Source organism: Neoarius graeffei, chromosome 5, assembly GCF_027579695.1.
Source record: "Neoarius graeffei isolate fNeoGra1 chromosome 5, fNeoGra1.pri, whole genome shotgun sequence".
NCBI classification, from domain to species: Eukaryota; Metazoa; Chordata; class Actinopteri; order Siluriformes; family Ariidae; genus Neoarius; species Neoarius graeffei.
In genome coordinates, this window is record NC_083573.1 from 48,305,842 (window position 1) to 48,318,743 (window position 12,902).

General features: G+C 42.9%; 1 protein-coding gene across 4 annotated transcripts in view; it reads left to right on the forward strand.

The window, feature by feature from the left end:
- The window catches only part of npr1b (natriuretic peptide receptor 1b), a 142,114-nt gene that overhangs the window by 43,694 nt on the left and 85,518 nt on the right, over positions 1 to 12,902 (forward strand). For all 4 annotated transcript variants that reach the window (XM_060921864.1, XM_060921863.1, XM_060921867.1 and 1 more), the window contains 2 exons: positions 442 to 629; positions 11,473 to 11,586. In XM_060921864.1, coding sequence (XP_060777847.1) covers positions 442 to 629; positions 11,473 to 11,586 — 302 coding nt within the window. The remainder of the gene's footprint in view (positions 1 to 441; positions 630 to 11,472; positions 11,587 to 12,902) is intronic.

Consider the following 12,902-nt stretch of genomic DNA (forward strand, 5'->3'; position numbering starts at 1 on the left):
TATGCACACATAGGATTGTTGTTGTTTTTTTTGTCCTTTTATGGCATTAAGCAGACTTCGAGACTACGCCCTGACAAGCTAATCATCAGAAGTGCTTTTTTTTTCTTTGACTGACAAAGTCCTTCTGTGTTACTTTTGGGTGTGTGCACACACATGCATGCAGACACACAGACCACACATTCCTTCCTAATAGTGTTAAGATGACATTTTGCTCTTGCTGTATGCTGAGGTAATCTCATTAGTCTATTGAACAGCCAGTCAGTGCTTGGAAATTTGGCCTAATGGGTACCATTGATAGTTAGATGAGTGATGGATGCAAGTAAAACTTAGGGCTATTATATCTGACATATACAGAACTGGGGGTCACAAAGACTGCTGTCTGTATTTTGTGTTTAGTAACCTGTATTCTCTCTCTCGGCTTTTCTCTTTTTTTTATTGTAGTGGTGTTTGTATGCTGTCATCCGGATATCTTTCGACAGCTAATGGTGAACTTCCATAAGGCAAATCTTCCTCAGGAGGAGTTTGTCTTCATCTACATTGATGTCTTTGGACGCACCGTGGCGTCACAACCTGCACAGCCTTGGGCCAGAGGAGACGCTGACGATGACCTCGCGAAAGAAGCATACCGGGTAAGCTTGAGGAAAGACTTCATAAGAGAGATCCAATGTGCCTGTGTTTAATCAGATCTTATTTTCAAGTGCAAGGGGAAAAAATCAACAGGGGACACAGAGATAAGGAAGAGGGAAAAAGGGAAAGAGAACACAGCAGCAAGCAGGTTCAACATCTGGGATTTGTGACTCTTACTGTAATTATGAGCAAATCAGCAAAGAATTTGCTTTCAAACATTTACAATCAGTGACAACAAAAATAAAACAGCCATCCACACAGAAACTTTGTGAAAAATAAATCTGTCTTTGCACTTTGCAGGAATTTAATCTGCACCTAAATAAATACTCGTCACAGTAATGCTGTCAGTTTTTATTTTGTTTTCAATATTGGGTTGTTGGTTTTTTTTGTGTGTGTGTTTGGTCCAGTCCAGTTTCCCTCAGCTATGTTATTTTTTTCCAATCACAGTTAATGAGTGGAAGATGAAAAGCACAAATGATGTTTCATACTGAATTTGCCATTTGATTGAAATTACTTTTCCATTATGCATTGTGTGTATTCTCGTTCTGCGTGCTCTCCTTTGAGGACTACATCAGCATCCAGGTAATCTTCCTCTGCTGTGTTGCACCTGGTGTTATGTGTAACTGACCAGTGCTAATTATAGAGTTTCCTTTTATCCACAAGAGGCACAGGACACTTAATAAACACTTGACTTTCTTTAATCTCTAAACCCTTAACACGTGCAGGTGCTGAAGACATAGAACTGTAGTTGATTAGAAATCGTCTTTGCTGGTTCGGCCATGTTTGCAGGACCAATGATGACAGACCTGTAAAAGTACGGTGAACTATGGTGATATAGCAAACTATCTCAGGGAACTCGGCCCCTCGGCCAACCAAACTTGAGGTTTAAAGACACTTGTCTTGAAGACTGTCCATGTATTAAATCAAAGGAAAGCTGCTGCAGAGAACAGACAAAGATGGAGAGAGCTGGTGCGAGTCGTGTGTGACAGTCACGATGAGAAGAGGATAGAACTTTACAAGAAAAGGAGCAAGAAAAGACAGAAGGAGAGGAGAACAAGCTGTGCTATAACCGTGGTTCAAAAGGTGCTTATATATACAGTGGATATAAAAAGTGTACACAGACCGTTAAAATGATGGGTTTTTCTGATGTAAAAAAATGAGACCACGATAAATAATTTCAAAACTTTTACCATCTTTAATGTGACCTATAACCTGTACAATTCAATTGAAAAACAAACAAATCCATCCATCCATTATCTGTAGCCGCTTATCCTGTCCTACAGGGTCGCAGGCAAGCTGGAGCCTATCCCAGCCGACTATGGGCGAGAGGCGGAGTATACCCTGGACAAGTCACCAGGTCATTGCAGGGCTGACACATAGACACAGACAACCATTCACACCTACGGTCAATTTAGAGCCACCAATTAGCCTAACCTGCATGCCTTTGGACTGTGGGGGAAACCGGAGCACCCGGAGGAAACCCATGCGGACACGGGGAGAACATGCAAACTCCGCACTGAAAGGCCCTCTGTCAGAAATGGCGAGCTGAGGTGACGTGAGGACCCAAGAGCAGACTCAAGACAGGCAGTGTACAGAGAAAAACTTCTTTAATGAAGTAGAGGGCAGAGGTACAGTAGGGCTCAGGCAAAAATCAGTGGTCAAAGAATGGGCCAGGAGGCCAAAAACACAGAGGAGCCATAAGGGGCCCAGCCACCGTACTAAAGTTGCTGATGAATCGCCTGTAGAAATTCGCAAACCCAAGAAACTGCTGGAGTTCTCGCCGAGAGGACAGGGTGGGCCAGTCAGCAACTGCCTTGAGTTTCAGAGGGTCAATCTGAATCTGTGCGGGGGAGATAATGAAATCCAGAAAGGAGACAGAACTTCTATGGAACTCACATTTCTTGGCCTTAGGGTTTATTCTCCAGGAGTCGTTGAAGGACCTGCCTGATGTGGATGCAGTGTTCATCAAGGGAGGGGGAAAAAAATCAATATATCGTCCAGATAAACAAAAACAAAGGTTAAGGTAGTCCCTCAGGGCATCATTAACGAGGGCCTGGAAAACTGCGGGAGCGTTAGTCAGGCCGAACAGGACCACGAGATATTCATAGTGGCCCGTGGGGGTGTTGAACGCCGTCTTCCATTCGTCCCCTTCCCTGATCCTCATGAGGTGGTAAGCATTACGCAGGTCTAGCTTGGTGAAAATCTGGGCTCCCTGGAGTAACTCAAACGCCGTAGTCATGAGAGGTAGGGGGTAACGGTTCTTGATGATGTCATTTAGCCCCCGGTAATCAATGCAAGGGCGCAAGGATTTGTCCTTCTCCACAAAAAAGAATCCTGCCTCTGCAGGAGAAGAGGAGGGACGAATAATTCCAGCTGCTAAGAACTCGATGATGTATTTAGCCATGGCTTGCCTTTCAGAAGGAGAGAGAGAGTAAAGTTGCCCCTTAGGTGGTGCAGTCCCAGGGAGAAGGTCAATTCCACAGTCATAGGGCCTATGGGGAAGAAGGGAAACAGCTTGAGACTTGCTGAACACAGGTTTTAAGTCATTATACTTGGGAGGCATGTTAGAGAGGTCAGGATATTCACCAATAGTGGGCTGGGGCAGCTTGGCGTGAGGGAGGGCAGATCTCAGGCATGACGATAAGCAGAATTGACTCCATCCTAAAATGGTGGTGTTAGTCCAGTTGACATGGGGGTTATGTAGAGTTAGCCAGGGCAGACCAAGAACTATGGGCACATGGGGATTGCTTATGACAAAAAACTGGATGGATTCAGAGTGATTTCCAGAAATTCTTAAGGTGCTCGGGGCTGTTCTATGGGTGATAGTGGTCAGACCAGTACCATTAAAGGTCAGGACAGTGAGGGACGAGTTCAGAGCCAGTAGTGGAATCCCCAGGCACTTGGTGGTGGTTGAGCAGGTCAGGTTTCTGTCAGCCCCTGAATCAATGAGTGCCTGGAGGTCATGGGGCTGATTGCCATGGATAATGACCACTGGGAGTAGCGGTCGACCGGTAGGGGGCTGATTCTGGACATTGCCCACCAGGGCCCCTAAACTCACTGGTGGGCTCTTCCTTTTAGAGGGCAAGATTGGCAGAAGTGCCCCAGCTGTCCGCAATAAAAACATGCTCTCATATCCCGACGGCGCTGTCGTTCCTCAGGTGAGATGCGGGCTCGGTCTACTTGCATTGGCTCAGTGGAAGGAATGGGGGTCTGAGGGGGAGCAAGACTAGTCTGAGTTCTTTCTTTCACCTGCTGTCTGATCTGGGAGTCAATACGACTGGTGAGGTCCATGAAACTGGGGAGATCAGGTGGCAGCTCTCATGAGACCAGCTCATCCATGATGGAGTCTGACAGCCCGTTCAAAAATGCGTCAAACAAGGCATTCTCATTCCAGCCACAAGATGCTATCAAAGTGCGAAACTCAATTGCATAGTCAAAAGCGGACCGGGCACCCTGCCGCAGCTCCATGATTTTTCTTGCTGCCTCTCTGCCCGACAGAGAGCGATCAAAGGTTCGCCTCATCTCCTCTGTGAAATCCTTGAAGCAGGCGCAGCATGGTGCATTGGCATCCCACATAGCTGTTCCCCACTCCCTAGCTTTGCCAGTGAGGAGAGTGATGGTGTAGGCCACTCGGGAACGCTCTGTAGGGAAGGCCAGTGGTTGAAGCTCAAGGGTTAGCGAGCATTGAGATAAAAATAATCTGCAGGTACCTGGTTCTCCGTCGTATGGCTGTGGGGTGGGAAGTCTCGGCTCTCTGAAGAGGGCTGGAGCAGGAGCTGGAGGAGCGGTAGGCGGAGGGGGTTGTGAAGGAGCAGACGTTACTTGAAGCTGTTGTAGCTGAGTGGCAAGAAGATTGAGAGTGTCAGAGATGGTGACAAGGTTTTGGTTCACCTGTTGGATGTCCTGTTGGTGGGTCCCAAGGAGAGCTCCCTGTTTTTGCACTGCTGCTCTTAGCTGGGCGAAATCTGCTGGGTCCATGTTGGCCAGACTGTGCTGTCAGAAATGGTGAGCTGAGGTGACGTAAGGACCCAAGAGCAGACTCAAGACAGGTAGTGTACAGAGAAAAACTTCTTTAATGAAGTAGAGGGCAGAGGTACAGTAGGACTCAGGCAAAAATCAGTGGTCAAAGAATGGGCCAGGAGGTCAAAAACACAGAGGAGCAGGTAGACACGGTCAGGGACAAAAACAGGACAGAAAAATCTTCACAAAAACCAAAGAACACAGGGACAAGGGAAATCCAGGCAGAGGAAGCAAAAACACAATCCAAAAGAACAGGCAAGTAATACAGGGGCAAAAAAATGGACAGAAAACTAGACAAAAAACAAGGAACTATTCAGGCAGGGGGGGATCAAGAAGACACAATACCAAAGAGCTGTAGTGAGGTGAGGAAAGTCTATAAGAGACAGTCTGGCAACTGGAGTAGCTCCAAACAGTTCTTAAAAAAACCCTGGCTGATGGGAGAGGAGTGGTAGCAGGTGTGGGAGTGCCGCTTCAGGAAAGTAGCCTTCAGCAAGGCAGGAGTGAATTTCTGTCCTGGAGCTGGCATGGAAGTCCCACAAACTCAGGCATGGATGGACTGGACCGGACTGTGACACCCTCATCGGCTGTTGGGCTCGAACCCAGGACTTTCTTGCTGTGAGGCGGAAAAACATAAAAAATAAAAAACGTACAATAAGCTGGTTGCATAAGTGTGCACATCCTTAAACTAATACTTTGTTGAAGCACCTTTTGATTTGATTACAGAATTCAGTCTTTTTGGGTCGGAGTCTATCAGCCTGCCACACCTAGACTTGGCAATATTTGCCTACTCTTCCTTGCAAAAGTGCTCCAAATCTGTCAGATTGCGAGAGCATCTCTTGTGCACAGCCCTGTTCAGGTCACCTCACAAATTTTCAATTGGATTTAGGTCTGGGCTCTGGCTGGGCCATTCCAAAACATTTTTGGAGTCACTGTCATGCTGAAAGATAAAATTCCTCATCTTCAGCTTTCTAGCAGACACCTGAAGGTTTTGGGCCAAAATTGACTGGTATTTAGAACTGTTCATAATTCCCTCCACCTTGACTAAAGCCCCTGTTCCAGCTGAAGAAAAACAACCCCAAAACATGATGCTGCCACCACCATGCTTCAGCGTGGTTATGGTGTTCTTTTGGTGATGTGCAGTGTTGTTTTTGTGCCAAACATACCTTTTGGAATTGTGGCCAAAAAGTTCAACTTTTGTTTTATCAGACCAGAACACATTTTCCCACATGCTTTTGGGAGAGTTGATGTATTTTTTTGCAAAATTTAGCCGGGCCTAGATGTTTTTCTTTGACCCTACCTCACAGTCCGGACATATGGAGAATACGGGAGATTGTCGTCACATGTAGTACACAACCAGCACTTGCCATAAATTCCTGCAGCTCCTTCAGTGTTGCTGTCGGCCTCTCGGCAGCCTCCCGGACCAGTTTTCATCTTGTCTTTTCATCAATTTTGGAGGGACGTCCAGTTCTCGGTCATGTCACTGTTGTCCCATATTTTCTCCACTTCTTGATGACCGTCTTCACTGTGCTCCATGGTATATCTAATGCTGTGGATATTTTTTGTCCCCTTCTCCTGACTGATCCCTTTGACGCTTTGTAAGCTCTCTCTGAACGCTGGCTTTGCTGGAGGATGCAACTGAGTAAATGTCTGAACTTTATTTGGGGTTAATCAGAGTCATTTTAATTGATGGCAGGCGTGAACCCCAAAAAGACTGAATGCTGTAATTAAATCAAAAGGTGCTTCAGCAAAGTATTAGTTTAAGGGTGTGCACACTTGTGCAACCAGCTTATTCTACGTTTTTTATTTTTTATGTTTTACCCCTAACATATTTGTTTGTTTTTCAATTGAATTGTACAGGTTATAGGTCACATTAAAGGGAAAAGTTTTGAAATTATTTATCGTGGTCTTATTTTTTTACATCCGAAACACCTATCATTTTAACGGGGTGTGTACACTTTTTATATCCACTGTTTGTGTGTATATATACGAGACGCGTAGCATCCGACTGTTTAAACAGTTATTCCACAAAATCGAGTCGTACATGAGCTGAAAGCTGAGGAGACACGTAGCGCCGAGTTTGCTATAAGCCATGTATGACGAGATTGAGTGGAATAACTGTTTTATTACATCCACATTCACTAGATTTTGAGAAACAGAGCATTTTTATTTTTTGCAAATTTGATAAAACTTTCTACAAAACGTCTGACAATCATTTCTTCTTAGAATTTAAACAAATCGGCAAAATGACAGTAACAATTTGTGAAAAATGCTATAATAATTCTTAAAAAATAAAAAAAGATACGTTATTACCATCAAATATTTTTTTATTCCATATTTTTTTTGTTGCTTATTTTTGTATTTTTGGTGAGTTTTCTTCTTCTTGGTCTTCTTTAGATTTTTTTTTTTTTACGGTTGGTAAACCAACTTAAAGGTGCATTACCGCCACCAACTGGGCTCAACTGTGGAACAAGCGATATTGGGGGGATGACACAAACTATATTCTTTTAGCTATTTCTGTTTATTTTAAATGCTTGATAACAGTTTTTGGGGGGTTTTGTTTTCGAGTAGAGTTTTTATTTCTTCCTCGGTTGGTTCAGCTCCGCCATTTTGTTTTTCTCTACTCACAGTATATGAGCTGATATCCTAGTATTAGAGTAGCCAATCAGAACGCAATAGACCCCTTCGCATGTTTGTAAACAAACCGACCGTTGCCAGGATGCGCGCGCAGCCTGGACTCAGAAACAATGGCGCTGCCCATAGACCGGCATTATGAGCTGTCAGATTATGCAAAACAATTGTCGTTACAAGATCGAGAATGCTACATAAATAAGTTAACTCTAACAAGTGGACATCGCCTACTGGATCCGTATTTAATTAAAGAGTGGACGGACGATGTTAGTAAGTTCCCTGGTATACAATGGCCAGATATATACTCGTACCTTATTGACAAGACTTCAGTGTACACCCACGAAAAACTTCGTGCCTACAAGTCTTTAGACGCATATGATTGTTATGTGCGGGCATGTACAACTTGATTAACAATGGAACATTCATATTCATTTTGTTTTAATCAAATTATGCCAGTGATGTGATGGCAATGTGGCTTTAGCTACAACAGCAAATACCAACACTAAACAGCAATTTGCAGGAGGTAATGGCATGAAAGGAATGATAGTGTAAAGAGTGCAGCTAAGAGAAATCAGAGCTGCGTAAAAAGCGAGAGGCAGAGAGCAGAAATGAAACTGAACGGGGCGGGAGCTAGGTTAGAGCAGTCAACGCAAGTTAGCATTTAGAGTGAGGGCACACAATTTTACCTTTCCATCCTTGCTTTAAAATTGTGATTTTCGGCATACACAAATAATGATGGCACAAAATCTGGACTGCTTGAGTCAAGCGAGACCTCTCCTACAAACAAAATTGCATGCAAAGCTAAGTTAACATGCTAACAATATTCATTACATTGTGTAACTATGACCCAGCTAATCAGGCAAACGTTACCAAAGTATTTTGCTACATCAATAAACGAAGACTAGAAAGAATAAAAAAGAAAGATTTAATAAATAGCCTGATCTTCCCTGTGATGAAGTGGTCGCTGCAAACCCGCGCATTTTTGATGGTGCTTTCATCCCAGTCTACACGTTTGATGGCTTGTAGCCATAGACGTCGGCGATTTTCTTGGAATGGGTGAGATCCTGCTGGAATTCTGTACATTTTAACCCCATCACTGCTACGATTCTGACACCCGACAACACAACAACTAGGCATCGCTGAGTCTTTTTTGAGTCCAGGCTGCGCACGCAGTTTCCTCTTGCGTATGAATGACGTTAACTGTGAAGGGGTCTATTGTTCATATCCAGTGAATGTGGATAGAAATAAATATATATATACCGGTGTGTGTGTATGTATGTGTGTGTGTGTGTATATATATATATATATATATATATATATATATATATATATATATATATATATATATATATATATATCAGTGGCAGCTGGTAGTCTTTCAAACAGGGGAGGCTGGTCGGTTACGATATTTCCAGATTTTAAAAGAAAAAACACATCAATTTTGCCCATACTCTTGCCTCTGATCTGGCTGATTGTTGGCAGGGTCACAAACTGTGAAATAACAGGTTCTTTTGGCCCATTAGCCTACTGTCCAATAAACATGATGGTGGTGTTGGGGGGGTATATTTTAACATTTTATATTTTAAAACTGTGGCATGTTGTTTAAAGATTGATCATTATTTGAAAGCAGCTCTTTTTCAGGAACCTCAGCAGTAGAGCTGGGTGCCACACATTTCATTCAATGACACTTTCCCTATGTTTTACTTATTTTGACTGAGAAATGTTTTATTGACAATTTTGATAACCCTTCACTTTTAATCCAGGTCTGTAGTGTGAAATGTTCTCAGCTGTGTTTTTGTTTAAAAATGTTTTCCAAATTGTAGCTGTGTTTAATTCATATCCAGAAAAATATATATTCCAATATAATATACTCAGCATAAACATTTTAAATAGATTCTATATTTTTGGTCCATCCATGACATATTACTAAAGTAGCCTATTTACTGTTGTTGATGTGGGTCACTTGCTGTTAGCCAATTCACTTTCTCGTACCAGGAGAGCTGAAAGGAACGAGTATTATTCCCTACCTTTTTCACCAAGTCAATTTGAGGCGTTGGTCTACCCTGCTCTTTAATTTTAATTTTTTCCTCGAAAGGAAGACTGGCAAATGGCTTCGCCAAAATTAAATCAGCGATGCTTGGCATCCGTGCACAGCTTTCTTGCTAGCTGACTAGCCCCCTCAAGTTCAAGTTCAGTCACTCAAATAAACGAAATTTCTGGAAGTAAGATAGCAAACTTGACAACACTATATTTACACTTTATTTACAGTGAAAATATATACAAACTAAAAAAGCTGGTAGAAACCGTATGTAATGAATGAAATCGAAATGTAAGCTGATCTCTTACAATACACCACAGCACTTGCGAATCTGCATGGGACTGAACTGAAATTCACCGCTGCCTGTCTATAGTTGACACGAGCTGTCAATCAAAGAAAATATCCGGCCGCTTTCACCAATCACCAGTCTCCTCGCGGAGACTGCCATGTCCCTCCCATGTGAGGCTTGGAGTCCGTGGGCGGACATTTTCACAGTATTTGTCCAATAACCGTTTTGCATTTTGAGATTGAAAAGCGCATAGCTCCCAAATGCCGTTGAAGTCCACTGAGGCTGGGAGTCCGTGGGCAGGCGTTTTCGCAGTATTTGTCCAATAATCATCTTGCATTTTGAGATTGAAAAGCGCATAGCTCCCAAATGCCATTGAAGTCCACTGAGGCTGGGCTGCATCGCGCTGTCACAAGGGGGAAAAACTCACGCACACATTAAAGTTATAAGGGAATGATTTCGCACTGTAGTTGGGTTGAGCACATATATTTCTATGATTCTGGATCTGAAATAGCAATGTTATAAGGTCGGCTATAACATAAGCCTAGCGTAATTCATCCTACACGATGTTCGTCATTTTTAGAGGAGGCTGAGCCTCCCTCGTTGTCTTAGAGCAATCGCCCGTGATATTAGTGCTGTCAAAAATGTCGCGTTATTAACGCGTTAACTTGACTCAATTTTAACGGCGATAATTTTTTTATCGCGAGATTAACGCTCTGTGACATGATGTAGGTTTTTCATAAGCTTTTGAAACTGCCAGGAACTTGGAACAGAGACTTTGCTTAGAAAAACGATAGCAGCTAGACTGTAATGCCACGCCCCGCACAGCCAGAGTCCTCTGCCCTCCCCCCAAAGAACCAGCGCGGGCAGGGCGCGCTAGCCCCGCGCCTCGGGACGAAGAGCCACGGTGCTCAGCTTAGGTTTCGTTTTCCCATCGGCGGCTCCAGCCCCACTTTGCAGTGGCTGTGACAAGACGTGTTATGCTCTGCAATAAAAAAAAAAAAAACATTGGTACAAAGCAAGCCCATTCACTTTTTTATGCTGATAAGAGAATTACAATGGTTTTTCATGTGACAAAAATGTGCGATTAAATTGCGATTAATCGCGAGTTAACTATGACAGTCGCGACATTAATCACGATTAAATATTTTAATCGCTTGACAGCACTAATATATATATATATATATATATATATATATATATATATATATATATATATATATATATATATATTCTATCCACATTCACTGGATAGGAACAATTACGTTATATATATATATATATATATATATATATATATATATATATATATATATATATATATAAAAAATCAACCCTTAAGGAGGTCTGGCTTGCTTGTTGGAATATTTGGAGCAAAACCCATGTATGACTGTTAGTCAATAATATACAATTTTTTTACTGTCACACTTGACTCCTCATCATTTAGTTCCCAATCTATGTGAGGTCCAGGAAACGGTTGTGGACTGAGGTCTAATATCAGCAGTTTCAGTAGTGGGTTCTGCTTGTGTTTTTACACTGGAGGAGTTCTGGAGAAGTGGCAAAGCAGCACAGGAGGTTTCCTGATATTTTCATGTTATGATGTTAGGTTTATTTTCCAGTTATTCATCAACTTTTGTATCTCCCACACTGTGTGGGAGCTGTACGATTAATATTCTCTGCCTTCCTCCTCCTGTACTGCTGGAGTGGGTTTGTTCACTCTTCTGATAAATTCCTGAATTGCCAAAGTCTTTACGAAAGACGTTTTAAGGATGGAAACATGACTGACATTGTCCTTTTTGAGAATCACAGACATGACTGAACAGTTCTAACATGTGACAGTGTTTTTTCATGGACTCTACTGTTTCTTTTTCAGAGTGTGAAAATCATGACCTACAGAGAGCCACAGAATCCCGAGTATAAAGACTTTGTCAGTGATCTGAAAGCAAATGCTAAGAAGATGTTCAACTTCACAGTGGAGGACTCTCTGGTAGGTTACATCGGCTATCAGGATTTAGTGATGATAGAATTTTAGCCTTGTGTCTGTGTGGGTTTCCTTTGGGTTCTTTGGTTTCCTCCTACTTCCTAAAATCATGCCAGAATTGGATTGGTTATGTGAAATAGCCCATAGGTGTGAATGAGTGTGTGATCGTGTGTGTGCATGGTGCCTTGCGATGTACTAGTGTCCCATCCCAGATGTTTTCCTGCGTCATGCTCAGTGTTGTTAGGATAAACTCTGGATCCTCCAAGCCCTGACCAGGATTAAGCACTTACTGAAAGTGAGTGAGTGAGATTGAGTGTAACCAAGCATGACTTATCATGGTGACAAATATAAGACTAGCTGTGACCTTTTAAATGCAGGGGTGATAGCGTTCCGGCGCCGCGCCGGATTTCCGGCGTACCATGGCTGTGGAAAAAAAAATAAAAAATCTAGTTCGCCCATTGTCCTGTGTCATTCTGAGATGCGCAGATAGACAGTAAAGGGAATTCGGAATTCCCTTTACTGTCTATCTGCGCATCTCAGAATGACACAGGACAATGGGCGAACTAGATTTTTTTTTTTCCCCAGCCACGGTACGCCGGAAATCCGGCGCGGCGCCGGAACGCTATCACCCCTGTAAATGATTTATAACTACATGCACGTGGTGTACCGTATATGACAAAGTGCAAATGGCTTTATTTCATTTTCTCTTAACATGCAGTATGAACATTCAGAACACAGAGATAAAAGCTATGCCTTGTACCTTGGTCAGATCTTCGTCCGTCTTGTGACGGGTCTGCCTGCTCACAATCTCTTAATCGTTGTTTGGTGCTATTTAGCTCGGTCCAATGCACAAATCTTTTCCATTGCAATATCACAATCCTCTCCTAGACACAGCTCAAGATCATTACCCAGCATCTTCAGGATGTTTATTCTTGGGCGTCCAACATCTCCGGAGCCATAGGCAGGAACCCAATCTAGCAGGATTTTAGGGAGCCTGCCATCTGACATTCATGCCACATGCCCAGAGTAAAGGAGACGGCAGTAGCTTATGCTAATTCCCAGGCTATAGCAACCAGTTCTCCTCCTTATCTCAAGGTTCGAAATGTGATCGTGGAACTGTACCTTTAGGATTCTGCACAGACAGTTATGATGGAAGGCATCCAGTTGATGTAACTGCTGTTGTTTAAGCGCCCAGGTGACGCAGCCATAGAATAGGGTTGTAATAACTCCGCGATCATATCTTTTGATCTTGGTATCATGCAATTTCTCTGTCCTTCCAAATGTTATTGAGTGTGTTGAAAGTACTCAATGCTAGACCAGTC